The following is a 23,670-nucleotide window of genomic DNA, read 5'->3' on the forward strand; positions in this document are numbered from 1 at the left end:
CCTCGATTCATGCCTCTAAGCCTAAGGCTAGCTGCTGAGAACAGCAGCCACCACCGTTTTGCTACTACAACAGTGCTTTTTATAGTGCACTCATCGGTGGATGCTGTCATCACAACCTGGCCGTTTGGATGTTCATCTGATGCTTTACACCGCAGAGTCCCTGCGACTCACAGACCCGTGCCGGAACTCACTGGAGCTCAGATGTGTAGCGCTACCTTGTTTCTCTATGACTGGGAGTGCAAACATGGTTGATGTGTTTATTTCCCATTTTTTACTTTGGAGGTTTTGTTTTGTGAGACGAGCTCTCACTCTGTCATGCAGCCGGGAGTGAAGTCGTGGCTCACTGCAGCCTTGAGCTCCCGGCTTCGAGCCATCTCGCCTCAGCCTCACAAAGTGCTGGGAATACAACTGTGGCCTACTTTTGAGCTTTGAGTTATTTATGTATTGTAGAGATGAGTCTCTGGAGATGTGTTCTTGGTCTGATAGGTGGTTTGCAAACATTTTTCCCAATCTGTAGCTTATCTTTTCATCCTTCGAATTGAGTCTTTCAAAGAGCAAAAATGTGGTCTCCCTTGCAGATACTCGGCCCCTATAGCGGGAAAGCAGACACACGCAGTACATAAATCAACATGTGGATGTGTCCATTGAGTAAGTGTCCGTTTGTGGTAAAGAGATCTTAGACAGATCAGTGCTGACAGGTTATTTCATTCAGCAATAGTTGACCTGGGGATCATCTCTAATCTCATGCTTACTTTCTGTTACTCCACTGTCTTCTGTTACTGCCGGTGGGAAAGCAATTGTCAACATGTTCTTGCTTCTTTCCACCCTCCTCAGTAGCTTTTAGGACCTTTCCTTTGTCGTTTCTGCAATTGTGCTGAATGGCTCTAGGTACGGATGGATTTACTGTCTTGGGGATTGTGCCTCCTGACTCAAAGGATCCTGGGTCCTCTCTGTTTTTATTCTGGAATTTTTTTTTAAACAGACTCTCACTCTGTCACCAGGCTGGAGTGCGGTGGCAAGATCTTGGCTCACTGCCACCTCCACCTTCTGGGTTCAAGCGTTTCTCCTGCCTCAGCCTTCTGAGTAGCTGGGATTAAAAGCACACACAGCCACTCCTGGCTGATTTTTGTATTTTTAGTAGAGATGGGTTTTCACCGTGTTGGCCAGATTGGTCTCAAACTCCTGACCTTAGGTGGTCCGCTCATCTTAGCCTCCCAAGTGCTGGGATTACATGGATGAGCCGCCACACCTGGCCTGTCGTTTCTTTGAGACGAGTTGGATCATCTCATTTCATCCTCCCTTTGTTATATTTTCCGATTAAGTTTTAAATGTCTACGAATGGCAGCCACGAATTCTGGCATCTGTGGCCCTTGGAAGTCCACTCATCTTATTGATACTGACATTTATGCCCTTTTAGTGGGGCTTTGGCTGTGGCGATTGTATGCGGCCCTGGCTGAAGGATCTCAAGGTAGCTAGTGTCAGAACTGAATTAGAGGTCCGCCCTGGTAGTGGAGACGAATCCCCACACGTTTGATCATAGAAGTCATCTTCTGTGTGGATGATGATTTTTGAAGTAGGAGAGCAGAGGAAAAATGGGGGCTGAGCATTTTCCCTAAACGATAGTGGACATTCAAATCCCTCGTGAGGCTGGGCGTGGTGGCTCACGCCTGTCATCCGGCACTTTGGGAGGCCGAGGCAGGTGGATCACCAGGGGTCAGAAATTCATGACCATCCTGGACAACTTAGAAAAACATCATCTCTACAAAAACATCTGCCGGTATTTTTGGGAGGCTGAGGGAGGAGTATTGCTTGAATCTGGGAGGTGAAAGTTGCAGTGAGGTGAGATTGTGCCACTGCGCTCCAGCCTGGGTAGATCATAAATAAGACATATAATTGACTCACAGTTCTACAGGCTGTACAAGCACAGCTCCGGCATCTGCTTGCCTTCTGGTGAGGCCTTGGGAAGCTTACGATCGTGGCAGAAATGGGAGTGTGTGCACAGAGAGAGAGGAGAGGCAAGGCTCTTTATAAACAAACTGCTCTCAGTTGAACAAATAGAGCAAGAACTCACACTTCACCAAACGCAGGATGCTAAACCATCCATGAGGGATGTACACCCTCTAACGATAGTGAGATTTGGAGGAGACACACATGCAGGCTATATCAGGCCTTAAATGATTTGTTTTGACTCTTAGCTCCTTAAATGAAGATTATTTGCTCTTTCTGATGAGAGAGAGAGAGAGAGAGAGAGAAAGAGAGAGAGAGAGAGGTTTTCCCTCTGGCTGGAAGGCAGATGCCAGCCAGGGGGCAGAGTGCCCGCTGGATGGGGCACTTTACCGCACTGTGGAGGAGGGTCAGGGACATGAAGCTGCAGGCACAGAGGTGGATATAGGTGGCTGCCAAAGTGCAGGCAGGCTGGAGCTCCCGGGTGCCACAGGAGTCCTGCACACAAAGGCTAAGGAATGGTGCAGGCTCCATCTGAAATCAGGGCCACCCAGTCACTGTCTCTAGCCTAGGCCTCTGCTCCATGCCAATCCCCAGGGAAGATTGGGGAAAGAGCTTGCTGTGCTCCAGGGCACAGGCTCACACTCACCACCCGGAAGCAGTTCCCCAAGCTGGATGAGGGGTCCTGGAAGAAGGCCTGGCGGGCGGGGCTCTGTTCTGGGCAGCTCGGCTCAGGCTTCTCGGTGTCCCTGCAGTCACCATCCACCTGGTGGGACAGATGCAAGACTCATGCATGCAGCTGAACCATGTGGCTCCCCCACATACATTGGCCTTAGCGGGAGACTCCACCCAACCCTGGGTCTGCAAAGACCTCTGCAGAGCCGGCAGGCCACCTGCCTCTCCTGGGACTCTGCAGCGAGCGGCTCTCGAGACACTCAGCCAGAGGGAAGAAAAGCAGGTGCACCTGCTCACCTGCCAGGCCGGGCTGAGCTCCTCCAGGCTGTGAGCCACAGAGCCGTCCGGCAACATCAGATCGGTGCCTGCTTCTTTGTCACTGGTGTCCAGAAGGCCAGCGGATATGCCTGTGGGGAGGAGGAAAGATGAGGTGATCCTGAGAGCCCCTGATCCTCCCCCAGGCGTCCTGGATGAGAGATGAGCCTCAGGCACACGAAGGATTCGTAAAATCCCTCCACCCCAGACTCCCAGAGCTCTGGCCCCAAACCCTCATCAGAAGAAGGAGAGAAAGCACAGAGACTGAGGACAGCATGTGTCCCCCCATCCCCTCTCCACATCGTCAGCACGAGTGGCCAGGATCCAGGCCTGCCCTTTGTGTTCCTTGGCAGAGGGACCACAGAAAGGCCAACTCCACCTTGGAGCCATATATACAAGGGATGCGGGAAGAAAGCACTGGGCCTTGGTGCCAGCCTCTCAACCACAGTGGCTGCCTACAGCTCGGGGACCTGTTGCACTGGAAGCTGAGAATGGTGCATCCCGAACAGGATTTTGGTGGTAGGGCCACTTCTGCCAGGGCCAAGATTAACCGTGGTGCCACAGGTGCACAGTCAGGCTGCAGAGGCTGGTGGCCACGTCACAGGAGATGGAGACCCCATCCTCACTGGCCGGCTCAATCCTGGGGACATCCCTCCTTTTCATGGCAAAAGGCAGCCGGAGGTCTAGATGGCTATCCCGTGGCAAGGAGGAGTTGTACAGCCTGTAGGCCTGTGGACCGGAGGAAGTGGGCAGGAGGGATGACCGACAGCCAGGGGACGAGCTTCAAAGTGCCATCCCCCAGGCAACCTGCCACAGGCACAGGTCTCCAGGGGAAGCTCGGGCCTCTCCTCCTCACCTAATGGCTGGAGTAGATGAGGGTCATATGGTTCAGCTCCAAGGTCAGGGCCATGAGCCCCAAGCCTGTACGAATCAGCATCCGTGAGAATGTGCTGTGAGCAAAGTCTTGGGCCAGGAGGATGCTGCTGCACTGGACGCTGAGGTCCCACACCAGGCCGTCAAAAGTCACCACATGCTGGGCCCCGGCAACCAGGGCGTGGTCTGGGGAGAAGCAGCCACAAAGGCACGCTGAGTGGAGCCAGCTCCACCCACCGCAGTGGGAGCACGATGCCTGCTGGGTACCCCAATGCCTAGAGCCCTGGCTTAGCCTGCCCTGAGGCCAGGAGTCCCCCTCCCCTGGTGCGGTGGCCAGAGGCCCAGTGATCCCCCACCAGCTTCAGGATGACGTGAGCTGAAGGGCTATGGCCCGATTCAGCCCTAACGAGGAATGGAGTCCCCAGACCCGCTACAAAACTGCTGTGCTAAGTAACAAAGCCTGGCTCAGAGGCCACATAGTCATCCTTCTGTTTACATCGGATGTCCAGAGCAGGCACAGCCATGGACACAGCAGGCAGACTGGTAGCTTTTAAAAACAATTGTGGTAAGGCATGCACAACTCTGAATAAACTGGAAGCCACTGAATCGTGCACTTAAAATTCACACATCAGCCGGGCACGGTGGTGCTAAGCCATCCCAGCACTTTGCGAGGCTGAGGAAGGAGGATCGCTTGAACCCAGGAGGTCAAGGGTGCGGGGAGCCGAAAGCGCACCGCTGCACTCCAACCATGACAACAGAGTGAGACCTAGTCTCAAAAAAAAAAAATTATACAAGTCATCCATTTAATCTCAAGGAAGCTGCTCAAGTGGGGAAAAAACATTGACCGTTTAAGTGGATGGCCAACGGCTACCTCAAACATGACACTGGTGTCCTGCAGACCAGCCCTGTTCACAGTAGGGAAGAGATGGCCTGTGAAGGAACAGGTATGACCAGTCCGGCCAGTGTAGCCCCTGAGCTGTGCCTTGGGGGTGTTCGTGCCCATGGTGGGAAAGCACCATCCATAGTGCACAGCCAGACACCTGTTGGCCAGGGCCATCATCCCAAAGGAGGCGCTACCAGCCCCGTGGTCAGCTGTCAGAACTGAGGGGCACAGAGAAGCCCATGGTCACACGCACAGGACTTCAAGACCAGGCTGTTTTTTTTTTTTTTTTTTTTTTTTTTACAAGATCAGCGTGCTGCTTAGACCTGACTACACCCACGCTTCTATGGAGCCGTAGACTTCCATGTGAGTCGCACACCGATAAACCGCTACTTGCCAAGCCTGGGTACGGTGGCTCCCACACGGACATGAGGGGCTTCCTCGTGCATTAAAAACCATACATGCTCCTTACCCACGTGAGTAAGCCACGTGGTTACCTGCATTTCACAGTAAAGGAAGCTGAGTCCACGGATGTTAGCAGACTCACCTGAGCCACAGGCAAGCTTCTCGGGAGCCCAGAGCTCGTCATCCCAGCACCGCCCTTAGCTGCACTGCTGGGCAAGGTTATATAATCTGGAGAAAAGCAGGATGTGCAGCCTCAGCCCTAGTCCCATAGGACCTTGGAAAGTCCAATAAGCTCTGGGCCTAGCACGGTAATGCCACAGGCCTCTGCAGGCTTCCCTGTGCCCCCACAGTCCCTCCCCCTGCATGGCCCTGCTGTTGTGCCCACGGGGTGGGGGCTCCCAGGGAGTAGGGTGGCACAGCCCGGGGCAGGACTCATGCCTCCAGAGACCCTGCAGCAGGCGGCATCTGAGCCGGTAGAACTCGGATGGCATGTTGGCCCTGGACAGGTGTCGGGGTGGCCACGGCAGCTTCTCCTCCATCAGGTAGCCAGTCCCCCACACCACATCGCCCCCAGGAAGCAGCGGCGTCACCACCACTGAGTAGTTCCTAGAGGGAACCCGCAGGACAAGCTGCTGAGCCGTGCTTTCTTTGGCTGCAGAGGGGGAGCTCACAGGTCTGCAGGAAGAGCTCTGCCATGGACAGCATTGGGGTGCATCTTGGGGAGGGCTGTCCTTGTTCTAGAAAATCCCATAATGAGCTGGAGGAGCAGAGAGGCTGGCATGACAGCGGAGGTGGTGGGTGACGCCGGGACAGAAACAAGCTGCCCTATTTTGATGACACAGATATCTTATGTCATGTCTGATCTGCCCTCTGGGTCTTGGGCAGCATGGGGACTCTGTGTCTGGATGCAAAAAATAGCAGCTGGAAGGCGTAGGAAATTCTTTTGTTTTTTTGAGACAGAATCTCATTCTGTTTCCCAAGCTCGAGTATAGTGGTACGATTTCGATTCCCAGCTACCTCTGCCTCCTGGGTTTAAGTGATTCTCCTTTCTCAGCCTCCAGAGTAGCTGGAACTACATGCGCTCACTGCCATGCCTGGCTGATTTCTAAATTTTTAGTAGAGTCAGTGTTTCACCATGTTGGCTAGGCTGGTCTCGAACTCCCGACCTCAAGTGATCTGCCCAAAGTGCTGAGATTACAGGCATAAGCCAGTGTGCCTGACCGACAGGTCTAGGAAATTTCTACAGTTGAGGGGAGGACTGGAACTTTCTCAATATGTAGAGTAGGGTCAAGCCTGTGAGATCTGAATGATCGGGGAGATCTCGGCTCCTGTGGGGGTGAAGTGGGAAGAGAAATATTGCACGCTCTGTTGTTGATGGGTCACTGAGGGGGACGGGCAGGTGGACTCGCTTACCTTTTAGGGAGCCCAGAGGCCCTGCAGCTGGGGGAAGGAAGCAGCTTCGACACCCTCACTGCCATTTAAATCCATTTTTTGGTATCCCCACGAGATTCCAATCACCGGGTAGGCGAATAACCAGGCAGGTGATTGTTCAACAAGCCAAAGCCCCGCCCTGGGAGCTCTTCCCTTCCTCAGCCTACATTCTGACCGCAAGGCGGCAGGAGCAGGAACTTGTATTATGTGGAGCCTTTTCCCCATGATGTGGGTCCGGTCCCTATTCTACAGCTGGGGAAACTGAGGCACACAGAGCCGATGCAGAGATATCCCAGGAAGAGGCAGAGCCGGAATCCAGATGCTCTGCAAGACCACCTGCATGGAAGAAGGGGCGGCCCCCTTGCCTGTAGCCCGGTTCCTGGTGGGCATCATGGCTGTGAGGGAAAAGGATATTTGGTCCCCAGGCCCCTGCTCTAGACTGGGTTCCCCATTTCTATCCACCACCCCCGTGTTCTCAACACAGGGACAAAAGGGGCCTTTTGAAGTGAAAGGGTGATCACAGCCTTCGTAGGTCAGAGCAGAAGCCAGAGTCCTCCTCTCATTCCCTAGCCTTGGAACCTCCCAGTCACATCAGCCACACCACCTTGCTATTCAAACAGGACAGGCACGGTGGCTCATGCCCGTAATCCCAGCACCGAGTCTCTGGAGCCCAGGATTCTGAGACCAGCCTGGGTAATACAGTGAAATCCCACCTCTACTAAAGATACAAAAATTAGCTGGGTATGGTGGTGAATGCTTGTAATCCCAGCAACTTGGCAGGCTGAGGCAGGACAATCACTTGAATTTGAGAGAGGTTGCAGTGAGCTGAGATCACACCACGGCACTCCAGCCTGGGTGACGGAGAATGAGACTCCATCTCAAAAACAAACAGGCCAAGCACATCCCTCTCCCAGTCCTCTGTGCAGTGGAGCCCCCACCTGGAGCTCTCTTTCCACACTGGCCCCGTGGCTCTTGCTTGAACTGTACTTTCTCCTCAAAGCTGGCCATGGCCACACCATAGGATCCCCAGCTCACCATCTCACCAATGTTCCATCTCAAGCATTTGCCACCTAAGGTATGGCTCAGTGGTGGTAAACGATGAGCGGTGGGCCACACCCAGCCTGTAGCTGGCTTCTGCACAGCCTGCAAGAAAGAAGGGCTTTTATGTGTTTAAAAGATTACATAACAGGTCGGGAGTAGTGGCTCATGCCTGTAATTCCAACACTTTAGAAGGCCAAATGGGTTACATTACTGAAGGTCAGGAGTTTGAGACCAGCCTGGAGTGGCAAAACCCTGTCTACTAAAAACGCAAAAAATTAGCCAGGTGCAGTAGTGCACACACCTGTAGTCCCGGCAACCCGGAGGGCTGAGGCAGGAGAATCACTTGAACATAGAGGCAGAGGTTGCAATGAGCTGAGATCACACAACTGAGACAGAGCAAGGCTCCATTTAAAAAAAAAAGATGATTACAAAGCAAAAGCAAGGAAATGTGACAGAGCAGAATGGCCTGCTTAAGAGGTGATTCTCGGGCTTTCTGCAGGGAGCTGTGCATACTCTGCTGTAGATGATTTCTTGGGCTTCGTGTCTGTCTCTGAGTAAAACTGAGCTTCCTGAAGGAAGGGGCATATTTGCCCACTGCACTCTTCCGCAGCAGCTCCTAAAATCCTGCCTGCACTGGGACTGTGCTCACGAGGTCTCTCTGGAGTGAGGAAGAAACCCCAGTTTCCTCTCCTGTGCAATAAGGAGTGAAGAAGCCTCTGTGTAGGGCAGTCAAAGTATTCAGTGAGTCAGAGCATGTTGAAGGGTTCAGCACTGCAACTGATACCTGGCAGGAACGCTGGATGCGACACCCCAAACCCAGCGTTACCTGGCTGTGAGGCCATACAGGTCCAGCAGGGCTTTGCAGAGCCTCTTCAGTGCCCATGAGAACGTGGCCTCAGCCCAGGACAGCATCTGGTGGGCCACCTGGAAAGGGAGGGGACAGTGAGAGCTGTCTCGGTCATACTCAACTGCCAGCCACATCTCATCCTTGCTCTCACTCACCAGCTCCAGAGTGCCTTTCATGGCCCCCAGGGTCAACCTGATGGGCCTGGGACCCTGGTTGCCTGGCATCCCGGCCACCCAGGCCTGTAGCCACCACATGGCCTCCTCTGCCCACTCCCTCCACACCTCCTCCAGGGGCCGCAGCATCACTTCCAGGTAGGAGTCCTTCAGTGTGGCCAGGGGCCTTACAACTGGCAGCCAACACCCACCATGAGGCCTCTGGGCAGCTCAGAGGCCCAGCCCAGGCCTCAAAGAGATAGGGCCTCTTCCTGGGATTAAGATGATGGCGGGAGTGGAGGAAAAGGAATAGAGCAGCAGGCACTGGAGATTGCGAGTGAGTTGTCACAGCAGACCCGACCTGCCTCTGCATGACCTGCTCATAGCTTGTCTGGGAACTTGGACTGGGGGAGGGTTCCCACCAATCCTAGGAGTAATACAAGGTGCTCTGCATATGAACTGTTTGTACAAACGTGGCTTATTCGAGACCCCTGCTTGCCTCCTAGGAGTCTGACACTGTGCTCTGAGCCGAGCAGCACCTGCCAATTAGGCAGCCACACCAAACACCCTGGGTGACATAGTGCTGGGACAGACAAGTGCATCCCATGTGAAGGCACAGGGACTGGGAAATGATACTAGGTGTTGGCCGTGGTGCACACTAGACTCCACCCCGGCCCCCTTCCCTGTGCCAACACTCCTGCCTCCTCTCACTGTAGTCAATGACAGCTGTGAACAGCATAGTGTGCAGAGTCCTGAGCACTTTTTCAAATTCACTGCCCTGTGGGTGGCCATGGGACTCTGGCACAGCAGAGAGGCTATGGAGGTGACATTCAACAGCCAGCCAGAGGGACGCCAACCCTGACATTGGTCAAGGTCTTAGCCCCAGATGGTGGAGAGGTCAGAAGTTCCTAGTCCTGCCAGGAGGGCAGTTGGAACCAGGCAGCCGCCACTATGCCTGGCTAATTTTGGTATTTTAATAGAGATAGGCTTTCACCATGTTGGCCAGTCTGGTCTTGAATTCCTGACCTCGTGATCTGCCTGCCTCAGCCTCACAAAGTGCTGGAATTACAAGCGTGAGCCACAGTGACTGGCTTATTTTTAAACTTATTATTTGTTTATTTTAGAGATAAGATCTCACTCTGTTGCCCAGGCTGGAGTACAGTGGCACATTCTTGACTCATTGCAACCTCTGCCTCCAGGGCTGAAGCAATCCTAGATGAATAGACATAAGACTGAAGCTGAAGTGCCAGCCCTGGATTCATTCCTATATGGCTATGCTATTGGAAGCAAGTTCATCTCTGGGGATGAGCTCAGGGTACTCAGATCGCCACTTGCCAGACTCAGGTGCTCTCTCTGGACATCCCACCTGGCCGGGGCACCCGCCTTGTGACTGAAAGCCAGGATCTGTGTACAGTGGAGTGTGCGGCCCGGCCCCGGCCTGTAGGCGCCGTCTGAGCCGCTCTCTGTCTGCAGCCTCTGGCCAGTGCTGCACTGGTGCGCTGGCTGCTTTGCCTGAGCTGTGAGGATCGATCAAAGAACCCCTACCCTCCTCTGCCAGGCAGCCCTCCACCAGGGCTCCAAGAGGAGGAGGCCCAAGCCCAGCCTGGCCTCTGCCGTGTTCTCCCAGCCCTGTGGTCTGCTTCACCCGTCACTCCGTTAAAACCTGTCCGTGGGGAGGTCTTAAGAGATAAATGAATGTCCCCTAAACAGACACACATTTTTTTTCTTTTTTTCCTAAGGAGCAGATACTAAGTCCTACTCAGAGCCCACAGAATGACTGATGGAAAATCCTGTTCTGACAGCGTATTTTAGCTCACAGAGCCACAGCCACAGGAACCGGGGAAGGCCCTGCCACCTCCACCTTCCCCGCAGCCAGGCATGCAGTGCCTTACCCTGGAGACCATACGGGATCCTCAGGGAGTTGGTCCGCAGCCAGCCCCGCTGCTGCAGCAGGCCAAGGGCATGCAGCCCTGACAGTCCTGACACGAACAGCTTGGCATCCAGGGCAGCCATTCATCATCCAGCCTCCTTCCTTTCCATCGGTGCTGTAGGGATAGAGAGCAGGCAAATGAAAGGGTCAGCACCCAGGGACCGACACCCCCAGCCCCAGGCAAAAAAAGGACTCAGGAATACCCCAGGGTCCTTGGGATTGGGGGATCCTTGAAGAGTCAACACCTGGGCCCTGCACAACAGCCCACAGACAGGCCTGATCATGGCTCGCTGCAGCCTTGACCTCCAAGACCCAATCGATCCTTTCACCTCAGCCTCCCAAGTAGCTGGTACTATAGACATGTGCCACCACCTTGGCTAACTTGTGTGTGTGTGTGTGTGTGTGTGTGCACGTGCATATATATATATATACACATCATTTTTTTTTTCTGTAGAAACAGGGGTCTCAGTATGTTTCCCAGGCTGGTCTTGAACTCCTGGGATCAAGCAATTCTCTTGCCTTGGCTTCCCAAAGTTCTAGAATTATAGGTGTGGGGCACTGTGCTTGGCCCAAGGATAAAGTAGAATGAGGCCGGGCAGAGTGACTCATTCCTGTAATTCCAGCACTTTGGAAGGCCAAGGCAGGCAGATTTCCTGAGGTCAGGAGTTTCAGACTAGCCAGGCCGACATAGTAAAACACCGCCTCTACAAAAATACAAATAAATAAATAAATAACCAAGTATGGCAGGAGGCACCTGTAATCTCAGCTACTTGGGAGGCTGAGGCAGGAGAACCGCTTGAACCCAGGAGGCAGAGGCTGCGGTGAGCCAAGATTGCACCATTGCATCCAGTCCGAGCAACACTGTGAGATTCTGTCTCAAAAAAAAAAAAAAAAGAAGTAGAATGAAACAAAATCAAATAGGACAGATGACAAAAGAATTAACTACGCATCATGGGTCGTTAAATAAATTTCACCTTCTGAAGCTTCTGCGTTTGCAACACTGAAGGTCATCCAGAACAGACAGGTGGAAATGGGCCAGCTGTTATGACTCCCAAACACCCACGTGAGGTGGTCAACAGCCACCGCTCCGAGTGCCCCCAGCCCCGGCTCCTGTCCTTACCTTAGAATCTTTCAGAAAACATAAGCGGCACACCCTGGTGTCACCGCCCTGGCTCTGGCACAGTGCCAGCATCTGCTAAGCCTGTGTGTGTGTTTTAAATGCCCCGTGTATTTTAGGCCAAAGTTTTACATATGTTTCTTATTGTGGGTGAGAATAAGAACAACCCAAAATCTGCTATTTTATGGTTTGTGGGGACAGCTGGAGGTTGTGGGAAGTTCTGGGGGCTCACACTGAGCCTGAGTCTGTCCTTAGATGGGATGTTGATATTGAGAAGCTGAAGTGATGAAGATCATCAGGAGGCATTTGGCCCACACCCTAGCCTGGTCATGGAGGAGACAGGACACAGGGAGTTGCATCTCCTACCTGTCACATGGGCCTGCTCACTCAGCAGATGGCTCAGTGATGTGGAGAGGCCAGCTTGCTGCCCACCTGCTGTGTGAGGTTCCCTGTAAAGATGACAGGGCTGCCCCCATCACCAGTTTCATCTCCAGCTGTGCCTAAAACCACTCAGCCTTGCCGACCATGGGTGGCAGCAGGTCTCTCTAGCCCTGAAAAGGCCTTGATGTCATCTTAAATGACAGGCTTGGACAGCAAGCCCAGCCATGATTACACAAGCTGGGACCAGAGAGAGGGCAGGAGATAGCCAAGCTAATGGCTTTCTATGCTGATTCTTCTGCAATTTTTAATTTTTCTTGAGACGGAGTCTCACTCTGTCACCCAGGCTGGAATGCAGTGGCAGGATCCAGGTACATTGCAATTTTCACCTCCCGGGTTCAAATGATTCTCCTGCATCAGCCTTTCAAGTAGCTGGGATGACAGACGCACACCACAGTGCCCAGCTAATTTTTGTATTTTTAGTAGAGACGGGGTTTTACCATGTTGGCGAGGCTGATCTCAAACTCCTGAGCCCAAGTGATCCGCCCACCTTGGCCACCCAAAGTGCTGAGATTACAGGTGTGAACCACTATGCCCGGGCCTTCCCCAATTTTTTAAACTCCGGATTTCTCAAAATTAGAAACCTGTGTTATAAACACAGAGGACTCCTCTTCTCTCCTTGACAACCCCCTCATTGGATCCATCAGGAACTCAGTCGACCGTCGCTATGGCATGTGACTAGAGTCAACCTCATCTGCCACCTACGCTGCACACCAGTTCCAGCCCTGGTTATTGAATCTGTCTGACTGCAACAGCCTCCTGGCTCTTCCAGCTCCCATCCCGCCACTGGCAACAGATCTCCACTTGCAGACCAGACACGTCCGATGATGGCATATAGCGTTTTTTACTGTACAATCCAAAGTCCTTGAGGCCCGTGAAGCCAGAATTTTGTTGGTCACTGGTGCAGACATTGGCGGGCGGGCCACAGGAACAGCTCACTACACTCCAAGGCTCCACATGAGAGATCCTCTAGGAAAGCCACGAGCAACTACAAATACCGCGTTTCATGGCCCTGCCAACCTGCAGACACACCTCACACACCCCTCTGATAGCCACTAGCTAGTCAGTTCACCCAAAAGATGTCAAAACAATACTAGCTATTATCAGACCGTCACTACTTAATGCTGTATTTCCCTGATCCCCACCGACGTATGTGCAGATGTGTGTGGACGAATGTGTATGCATCTGTGTACAGATTTATCTGTACATGGATGTGTGTAGATGTGTATGTATACAGCTATACCAAAATACACAGATAGGTGTGTATGAATGTGTGGATATGGATTGTGTGTACAGTGATGTGTACATGAAGGTGTCTATATGTAGACATGTGTATGAATGTGTGGGTGTACAGACGTGTGTGTGGATGTAAAGACATGTATATATATGGATGTGTGTATATGAATGTATGTGTACAGATATGTCTACATGTGGATGTAGATGCTTGCAGCTCTTCCTGCTGACAGGCACCTCCTAGCGCTGGCTTTCTCCAGTATGTATCAGAAGCTGTGCGGTGGTGTCAGAGCTTCCTCAGGGTGCGGGTGAACTGGGTGAGCACAGAATTTCTCTCCCAAACCACGATGTTTTGCAGTTAAAGACAACGCTAGTCACAAATGCGTCAGGTCAGCAGGCATAAACTGGGGCTCTGCAGGCAACCCAGGACACAACCCCCACACACCAGGGTAGGGGGTGCCAAACAGAACGCTTCCAACGTCAACCTTAAATCCCACAAACTCTAAGGTTGAACACGAGCCTCGAACCCCTGGGCCCAGGGATTCGAGGTTGAACCCAAGCTCTGGCACTTTGTATTCATGAGCTCATCAGCCTCAGTTTCCTCATCTTAAATGGGGTTACAAAGAGGACTTGAAGAACAGACTTCCTCTCTGCTGGAACAGGATCCAGAAAGTTGGAGTGCTTGCTGTTACTGTAATTTTGATGAGTCTGGGGCAGATGGAAGTAGAATTTCTCCAAAGGCAAATAAACATTTCGAGGCTTCAGGCAGCTCTATAGAGAGTGGCAGGGAGGTCTCAGGGGAGGTACGGGCAATCTGTGCTTGCATATGTAGCAAATAACAAGACGTTCAAGGGCCCCTGGGAGTTCTGGAAATGAGGCAGAAGTCTCAGCCATCAGACAGGTGGGGCTGTAGGAGGACGACGGCTCTCCCCTGACATGAGTCTTCACCCAGACTGATGGCACAGGTGAGAGTATTTATGCAGCAAGACATCCAGCTTGGCTTCAGATGCTATACTCCAGGACCCAGGGAAGACACTGAAAACTGAGGCAGAATCGGTGATCCTATGCTGAACGTGCCCAGTGGTCATGCCTGGCGAGATCAAGTCTAAAGCTGCTATTTGTACCTGGCTGGAGTGCGGCGGCACGATCTCGACTCACTGCAACATCCGCTTTCCAGATTCAAACAATTCGCATGCCTCAGCCTCCTGAGAAGCTGGGCCTACAGGCGTGCACCACCACGCTCACGTAAGTTTTGTATTTTTGGTAGAGGCAGGGTTTCACCTTCCTGGCCGGCCTGGGCCCAAATTCCTGACTTCATGTGATCCTTCCGCCTTGCCTCACAACATTCGTACATTTTTGAAATCAATGATCTGCCTGAAAAGGGGATAGAAGTTTTAAATCTCCCCGGGATGGAGGAGGCAGACACAAAATTTCAACACAAGGACAAGAGCTTCAAGTGACTAAGTTCTATCCAGGTACCTTTTGGTAAGATCTCTTGAAAAGCACCTACATAGATGAAAACGACCCTGAACAATATAGTAAGACCCATCTCCACTAAAAATAAAATAAAAATATAGAAAGGCATGGGGGCACAGGTTTTAGTCTCTGCTACTTGGGAGGCTGAGGAAAGAGGATCGCTTGGGCCCAGGGGTTCAAGGCTGCAGTGAATTAGGATTATGCCATTAAATAGAAGACCTTGTAAAAGAAAGAGAAAAGTGGGGGAGAGAAAAAAGAGGAGGATGAGAGGGGGAAAGGGAAGAAAAAAAGTAGGAAGAGGGAATAGTGAGAGGGAAAGAAAGAAAAGAAGAGAAAAAAAAAGAAAGAAAATAGAAAAGAAATGAGAAAAACATATAAACATTCTGGCCAGGGAATTCCACTGTTAAAAATGTACTCTGTGAGAGAATGGTGTTCTCGACAGAATACTTTTAACAGGAAACCTGGTTAAAACCTTGAGTTAAAAAACTCAAGAGCACTTCATTATGAAACTAGCTGAATACATTCCATTCCATGGACTATTACATGGTCATTTGCACTACACGGGAGATACTGATTTTATTAGGTACATATATTAACTCCACGTGCTGATTGTGTGCATAGATCATCTCGGAAAAGAATCACCAAAGGAACCGTAACAGTGGTTGGCTTCGAGGAGGGGTGGGAGAGCGGCTTTAAGGCTGCAAACACCAACCGATAGAACTTTTTGCGATAAAGACCATATTTCCGGGCCATCTGCAGCTGTGGAGCACTTGAAATGTGGCCCACGCAGCCAAAGAACCAAATCTTTCATTTTCTTAAATGTTAATTTATTTAGATTTTTTTTTTTTGAGATGGAGTCTCACTCTGTTGCCCAGGCTGAAGTGAAGTTGCATGATCTTGGCTAACCGCAACCTCTGTCCCCCAGGTTCAAGCACCTCTTTTGCCTCAGCTTCCAAAGTAGATAGGGTTATATGGGCTCACCGCCGCATCCGGTTGCTTTTTGTGTTTTTAGTATACATGTGGTTTCACCATGTTGGTCAGACTGCTCTCAAACTCCTGACCTCAGGTAAGCCACCCGACTCGGCCTCCTAAAATGCTGGGATTACAGGCATGAGCCACCGTATCCAGCCTCACGTAGATTTCATAAACACATATGCCATGAGCTGCCATATGGGAGACTGGGTTCTATACTCTTTCATAGTTTTTGAACTTTGAATCATTTAAATGCATGGCCTATTTTTTTTAGTTGTAGCACTTAATAGAATAGTATTTAGATTGTATTAATCTAAATAAAATCTACCATAGAATTTACATTGTACCAGTGAATGCTGATGTATAAAAAAATTGCCAAGGTGTGTGTGTGTGTTCATGTGCACGTTTATATGTATGTATATTTCACTTTTTTTGAGTTAGTCTCGCTCTGCCACCAAGTCTGGAGTGCGGGAGTATGAACCTGGCTCGCTGCAACCTCTGCCTCTAGGGTTCAAGCGGTTCTCCTGCCTAAGCTTCCAGAGTAACTGGGATTACAGGTACACACCACCACATCCAGCTCATTTTTGTATTTTTAGTAGAGAAGGCGTTACACCATGTGGGCCAGGCTGGTCTTGAACTCCTGATCTCAAGAGATCCACCTGCCTCGGCCTCCCAAAGTACTGAGGATTACAGGCATGAGCCAGTATGCACAGATAAAATGGTGTGTTTTTTGAGAAAAATGAACAACGTACCAACAAAAAATAGGGAACAGCTGGGGCTGGTGGCTCATTCCTATAATCCTAGCTCTTTGGGAGGCTGAGGTGGGAAGATCGCTGGAGTCCAGGAGGTTAAGGCTGCGGTGACCCATGATTGCACCACTGCCCTCCAGCATGAGTATTGCAGCAAGACCCTGCCTCAAGAAAAACTAAAATTTTAAAAAACCAAAACCTAAGCATGACAATTGGGTTATCAGGCTATTTTATGATATGTGCCATTCTCAAAACTTGTTACGGTATCATCACATCACTCATCCAACAGGAAAAAATTAAAAATAAAACCCAGAAACTCAAACTAAAAATATTTGCAAATCTATAGTGTTATGCGTTGTGCTCTGTCTCCCCGAAAGACGCTGAAGCCCTATGCCGCAGGGTCTGTGGATGCGACCTTATTTGGAAATAGCATCTTCCCATGTGATCGAGCTAAGCTGAGGTAATGAGGGTGAATCCTAATCCAGTGTGCCTGGTGTCCTTATAAAAAGGGGATGTGTGGACAAAGACACCTACAAAGGGAAGACGGTTTCAAGACAGAGACAGAAGACCACCTGCAAGCCAAGGAACTCTGGAGGCTCTGAGAATCCATGAGCGAGACCTGGGACAGACCTCCCTCACAGCCTTCAGAGAAAAAAAAAAACAAACAAACAATAAAAAATCCCTTGATTTCAGACTCCTGGTATCCAGAACTGTGAGAATAAATCTCTGTGGTTGAAGCCACACAGTTTAGGGTACTTTGTTAAGGCAGCGCTGGGAAATGAATGCAGACTTCTTGGGGCACGCATCCACACTTCTGAAGGAAATGTGGGACGTGCAATGCTTGAACTTACAATTCATACTTTTCTCTACTCTGAATTCTTTTTTTTTGAGAGGCAGGGTCTCACTCTGTCACCCAGGCTGGAGTACAGTGGCACAAGCACGGCTCACTGCAGCCTCCAGTTCCTGGGCTGCAGCAATCCTCTTGCCTCAGCCTCCTGAGTAGCTGAGACTATGGGCACATGCCACTGTGCCCAATTTTTAAAAAATGTTTTGTAGAGATAGGGTCATGCTATGTTGCCCAGGTTTACCTGGAACTCCTAGCCTCAAGTGATCTTTCCATCTTGGCCTCCAAAATTCTGGAATTATAGGTATAAGCCATTGTAACTGGCTTGCCTTTTAAAAAACAAAAACAAAAACAAAACCAGAATCTTCATATATTGCCCAAGCTGGAGTCCAGGGACATGATCTTGGCTCACTGCAACCTCCACCTCCTCGGTTCGAGCAATTCTTTTGCCTCAGCCTCCCGAGTAAGTCAGCTTATAGTCTCCTACCACCACACCTAGCTAATTTATGTATTTTTATTACAGGCGAGGTTTCACCTGTGGGCCAGGCTGGTCTCGAACTGCTGACTTCAGGTGATCCGCCCACTTCAGCCTCCCAAAATGCTATGATGGTGGCTCACTGCAACCTCCGCTCCTGGGTTCAAGCAATGCTCCTGCCTCAGCCTCCCAAGTAGCTGGGATGACAGGTTCCTGCCACCATGCCAGTTTTTGTACCTTTAGCAGAGACGGTGTTTCACCATGTTGGCCAGGCTGGTCTTGAACCCCCGACATCAGGTGGTCCGACTGCTTCAGCCTCCCAAAATGATAGGATAACAGGCATGTGCCACTGTGCCCGGCCCACTTCTGTTATTATTACAGTGTAATATATAATGAAATATTTACACAACTCACCGTAACGTAAAATTAGCGGGAGCCCTGAGCTTGTTTTCCTGAAACTAGAGCATCCCTTCTGAAGGTGACGGGAGACATTGACAGATAAACAGGCATTGGATTCTCATAAGGGGCATGCAGTCCAGCTCCCTCGCATGTGCTGCTTACGGTAGGGTTTGCATTCCTATGAGACTCTAACAACGCCACCGATCTGACAGAAGGTGGAGCTCAGGTGGTGATGCCAGAAATAAGGAGCGGCTGTGAACACAGATAAAGCCTCCCTAGCCCGTTCGCTGCTCACCTGCTGTGCTGCCTGCCCAGTTTCTAACAGGTGAGATGGGCACGGTGGCTCGTGCCTGTAATCCCAGCACATTGGGAGACTGAGGCAGGTGGATCACCTGAGGTTGGGAGTTCGAGACCAACCTGACCAACATAGAGACACCCTGTCTCTACTAGAAATACAAAAATTAGCCTGGCATGGTGGCTCATACCTGTAATCACAGCTACTTGGGAGTCTGAGGCAGGAAACTGGCTTGAATCTGGGAGACAGAGGTTGCAGAGAGTCAAGATCATGCCATTGCATTCCAGCCTGGGCAACAAGAGCAAAACTCCCTGTCAAATTAAAAAAAAAAAAAGCCCGGGTGCAATGGCTCACACTTGCAATCCCAGCACTTTGGGAGAATGAGGAGGGCAAATCACCTGAAGTAAGGCGTTTGGGACCAGCTTGGCCAACATGGTGAAACCCTGTCTCTACTAAAAATACAAAAATTAGCCAGGTGTGGTGGTATATGCCTGTAATCCCAGCTACTCAGGAGGCTGAGGTGGAAGAATTACTTGAGCCTCGGAGATGGAGGTTACATTTACCTGAGATAGCACCGCTGCACAGACTGAGACTCTGTCTCAAAAAGAGAGAGAGAGAAAAAAAAAAGAAAAACAAAAACAGGCTACTGGTACAGATCCGTGGCCAGGAGGGTTGGGGACCCAAGCTGTAGACAATATGTAATGATCAAATCGGGGTAACTGAGACAGTCATCACCTCAAATATTTATCTTTTGTTTTGGGAACAAAAAAATTCTTCTCTTCTAGCTATCTTGAAATATTCAAATAAATTCTCATTCACTGTAATTTCCCTTGTGCACTATTGATTACTGTAACATATTCCTTCTATCTAGGCCTTCTGGTCTTTCATTCATTCTTTTTAAAAATTATTTTCATTTATTTCTGAGACAGTCTCTTTCTGCCAGGCTACAGTGCAGTGACATGGTCTTGACTCAATGTAACCCTCACCTCCTGGGTACAGGCAATTCTCCTGTCTCGGCCTCCTGAGTAGCTGGGATTACAGGCGTGCATCAGTATTCCTAGCTAACTTTCTTAATTTTTAGTAGAGATGGGGTTTCACCATGTTGTCCAGGCAGGTCTCGAATCCCTGACCTCAAGCGATCCACCCACCTCGGCCTCCCAAAGTGCTAGGAGTACAGGCGTGATCCACAGCACCCGGCCATTTATTCATTTTTACATTCATTCATTCTATGAATAACTACTGCCTGGTTATCATATACCTGACAGGGCTCCGGGCTCTGGGGAAACAGCAATGAGCAAAACAAAGTTGCTGCTCTCTTAATGGATCCATCATTCTAATGAGGGGGAAAGAGACAGGCAATCCATAAACAAACCATTAACACAGACAGCACATCAGGTGGAGAGTGCTATGAAGAATAAAAACTAAAGCAGGTATGGCCAGGTGCGGTGGCTCCCATCTGTAATCCCAGCACTTTGGGAGGCTGAGGAGGATGGATCCCTTGAGGTTAGGAGTTCAAGACCAGCCTGGCCGACATGGTGAAATGCCATCTCTACTAAAGGTACAAAAAAGAAAATTACCTAGGTGTGGTGGCAGCTGCCTGTAATCCTAGCTACTCAGGAGGGTGAGGTGGGAGGATTGTTTGAACTTGGGAGGTGGAGGTTGCAGTGAGCTGACATTGCGTCACTGCACTACAGCCTGGGGAACAAAGCAAGACTCTGTCTTCAAAAATAAAAAAGTAAAGAGAAATCGGGTGCAGGTTAGAGTGCACTAGCACAAGCAGGGGTGCTCAGGTGGTGATGAAGGTGGTCAGGAAAGGCCTCTCTGTGAAGGTGATAGACATGAGGGCTGAGCCTGGGGACTCCTGAAGAGAGCAGCATGGGAGGGCCCTAGGTATTGGTCCCATTTGTGATCCTTTTGTTTTGTTTGGTTTGGTTTTTGACACAAAGTCTTGCTCCGTCACCCAGGCTGGAGTGAAGTGGCACAATCTGGGGCCACTGCAACCTCCACCAACTGGGTTCAAGGCACCTCAGCATCCCAAAGAGCTCGGATGTCAGGCGTGAGTCACTGTGCCTTGCCTATGCATCAACATGTTTAAATTCTTCAGAAAGCTGTGCTTTAGGAAGAGTGTTCTGACAGCAATCAGAAATAAATGACAACGGCAGAACAAGAATCACGTCAGTGACAGGGTGGCTATGGACATTTGTTGGCCAGCAGCAAAAAAGCCACTCATACCCTGGATTCTATCTCTGCAGCCTGTCTGCACCTGAACTCTCCTCCCCACATCAGTGGAAGCCTGGAACTCTCAGAAGAGCAGACCTCAACAGACGCTGTCACCTTCACCAGAATGATGGAATTCATTCATTCACGCAGAAGATAGCAGAAACCCGGTGAGAACAGGATCCAGAATGTGTGGGTTTTGATGGACAGGGTGGTAGGATCAGGGAGGCTCCACCTACCTCACCTCTGAGCCCCACACTCCTTCCCCAGTTTTGATCACCATAGAGACTAGAGTGACATGACCAGAAATGTAGACGCTTGGAAAGACGCCAGCGACATAAAGAAGAGGAGGCCAGAGGTCCACACGGTACACAGATCCTGGCCTCGGATGCCCAGGACTCTGTCCAGAAAGGCTCCCTCCCAGCCATGGAACTTGATGGTCCTCGAGTTCCTGAGGATAGAGCTGGTGAATCGGGCCCACAAGTCCTTCTGCCTCGTTTGCTCTCCTGGGATTGGAGGGAAGAGAGAGATGAAGACACAGCTGGTCCGGAATTCTCCCCTGCACCCTGACAGTCACCGTGCAGCAAATCCTGCTGATCCTTCCTAATGCGTCCCAAAGCTGTCTGCCTCTCCGCATCTCTGACCCTCAGTCCTGATCCATCCACCATCATCTTGTGCCTGGATTCCTGCAGGAGCTGACCCAGGACCACTGCCACAGAAAGGAGGCTTCTGGTGCCCAGAGAACAGAGGCTGCCCCTGAGCCCACCTGGGTATGGCACCATCAGGAAGGCTACCTGGAGGTGGGTAATGCCCGAGCTACATCTTTCTTCCTTTTACATTTTTGGTGGAGTTGTGGGGTCTCACTCTGTTGCCCAGGCTGGCCTCAAGCTCTTGGGCTCAAGTGACCCTCTGCCCCTGGCCTCCTAAAGTACTGGGATTACAACCTGAGCTACATGTTAAATGGCCAGGAGGTGGGTGCTGGGCAGGCAGAGGATGAGGGGATGGAGCCGGGAAGAGGGATTGAAGGCTCTGAGACAGGGGACAGCAAACACCTAGGCAGAGGGAGCAGCATGACTGAGAGGACACTCAGTGTGGCCAGAGGAGTACATGCGCGGCGTCACTTGGCACTTTAGGGTCAGGCAGGAGTTCGGGGTCTGTGCTTAACCGGGGAGGGGCATCATCAGAAGGCAGCTGCCTGGAGAAGGTATTTTGTTATTTCTTGAGATGGAGTCTTGCTTGGTTACCAGCCTGGAGTGCAGTGGCGTGATCTTGGCTCACTGTAATCTCTGCCTCCTGGGTTCGAGTGATTCTCCTGCCTGACATTCTGGAGTAGCTAAGATTATAGGTGCCTGCCACGATGCTCAGCTAATCTTTGTATTTTTTAAGAGGGATGGCATTTTGCCATGTTGACCAGTCTGGTTTAGAACTCCTGAACTCAGGTGATCCACCTGTTTCAAACTCCCAAAGTGCTGGGATTAGAGGCATGAGTCACTGTGCTCGGAGGAGGCCATGCAGGAGGCTGGCCAAATGACAGATAATTGGGATAGCTGGGCCTAGAGAGAAAATAAGTTCCTTCCCTTTATCCCCCTTCCACCTTTCTTTTCTTCCCTACTCCTTTCTTCTGCTCTCCTGCCTTGCTTTCTACCCTCTTTTTCCACCTCCCTCCTCCCTTTCTTCCTTGCCTCCATCATTCCTTCTCTTCCTCTTTCAACTCTTTCCTTCCCTCCATCTGTCCTCCCCTTTCCTATCTTTCCTTCCCTCCCTCCTTTTCACTCCTCCCCTCCCTCCTTTCTCCCCATCCCTCCCTTCTTCCCTTCCTCTTTCCTACCCTTCTCCCCTCCCTCCCTTCTTCCGTAGTTCTCAAACACTTGTCCAGCACCTTCTGCATGCCGAGCACTAACTAGATACTGAATCTGCCACAAAGAGTGTGCTGTGCTGCCGTGGAGCTTCTAGTCTAAGGAGAGCAAGGCCATTGGCCCCTTCCGGGTGCTTCTTGAAGGGCCCTTTAGGAAGTGGGAAGTGCCGGGGAACAGCAAAAATGAACCCAAAACAGGCCAAGGAAGAGAGATGCTGAAAGGAGAGGGATGGGCGGGGTGTGTCCTTGCTGAACGATGGTGAGGAAGGTAGACCTGACTGCAGGGGGTGCTGGAGGGGACAAGGGTCTTCTAGAGTGAGGGTGGTCCAGGCGGAGAGCAGCTAAAGCAGATGCCTGGAGAGATGTGTGAACATCAGGCAGGTGTGAGGATGGGGTAGGTGGGAAAGGGAGGGAGACGGGTGGAAGGTGAGGCTGGAGTCAATGAGGCAGCTCAGGGAGGGCCAGGTGGGCCACTGTGGGGCCTTTGGATCAGACTGAGTAAAATGGGGCTGCTGTGGGTCTGAGCAGAGGAGGGTGTGATGAATTCAGCTCACACAGGTCTCCTGTGGCTGGAAGTGGAGAGAGGCTGGGGCGGAAGTAAGGAGTCAGCCAGGGCCTTGCTGCTGGATGCATTTTTAAGATGATGCCAAGCAAATCTGCTGACTGATGGGGTGCAGGAGAAAAAGGCATTGATCTGACCTGGGGCCTGGGGTCTGAACACTGGAGGGAAGAGCCGCCGTCCGATGCGATGGAGAAGGAGAGGGGCAGGTCTGCACGATGGGGAACTCGCAGAGACAAGAACAAAGCCAGACCCGCCGGATCCCACTCAGCTCTGCCCTCCCCATCGCCCACAACAGGGCCTGTGTCTTCCTCCCTACTTCCTGCCTGGTCCGTCTTTTCCCCCAAAAGCCGAACCTGAAAGTGATTCCTCTTCTTGCTGATGAAGAAACTCAGAGGCAGGTGGCTCAGGAAGACAGCGATGGTGGAGGGACCCAGGAGCTAGGCATGGAGGGGACAGAACCTCAGGAGATCCCGGGGAGCCCAGCTGCCAGAGGCGTGTGAACCACAGCGGCTCCATCTTGAATAGGAGATGCGTAAAAGGAGGCT

General features: G+C 51.1%; 1 protein-coding gene and 1 pseudogene across 3 annotated transcripts in view; one reads left to right on the forward strand and one right to left on the reverse strand.

Annotated features, from left to right (window-relative positions):
- The window catches only part of LOC144576451 (uncharacterized), a 91,412-nt gene that overhangs the window by 585 nt on the left and 67,157 nt on the right, over positions 1 to 23,670 (reverse strand). For 2 of the 3 annotated variants that reach the window (XM_078332914.1, XM_078332916.1), the window contains exons 2-6: positions 10,456 to 10,608; positions 8,391 to 8,488; positions 7,462 to 7,666; positions 2,917 to 3,026; positions 1 to 2,710 (exon numbers count right to left, since the gene is read on the reverse strand). The exon at positions 1 to 2,710 is cut by the window's left edge and continues 585 nt beyond it. In XM_078332914.1, coding sequence (XP_078189040.1) covers positions 2,513 to 2,710; positions 2,917 to 3,026; positions 7,462 to 7,666; positions 8,391 to 8,447 — 570 coding nt within the window. In that variant the 5' untranslated portion in view covers positions 8,448 to 8,488; positions 10,456 to 10,608 and the 3' untranslated portion in view covers positions 1 to 2,512. The remainder of the gene's footprint in view (positions 2,711 to 2,916; positions 3,027 to 7,461; positions 7,667 to 8,390; positions 8,489 to 10,455; positions 10,609 to 23,670) is intronic. The other variant, XM_078332917.1, reaches the window with a different exon arrangement.
- LOC144577217 (small nucleolar RNA U13) lies at positions 16,669 to 16,766 on the forward strand (annotated as a pseudogene).

The sequence above is a fragment of the Callithrix jacchus genome, chromosome 7 (genome assembly GCF_049354715.1).
Source record: "Callithrix jacchus isolate 240 chromosome 7, calJac240_pri, whole genome shotgun sequence".
Lineage (NCBI taxonomy): Eukaryota > Metazoa > Chordata > Mammalia > Primates > Cebidae > Callithrix > Callithrix jacchus.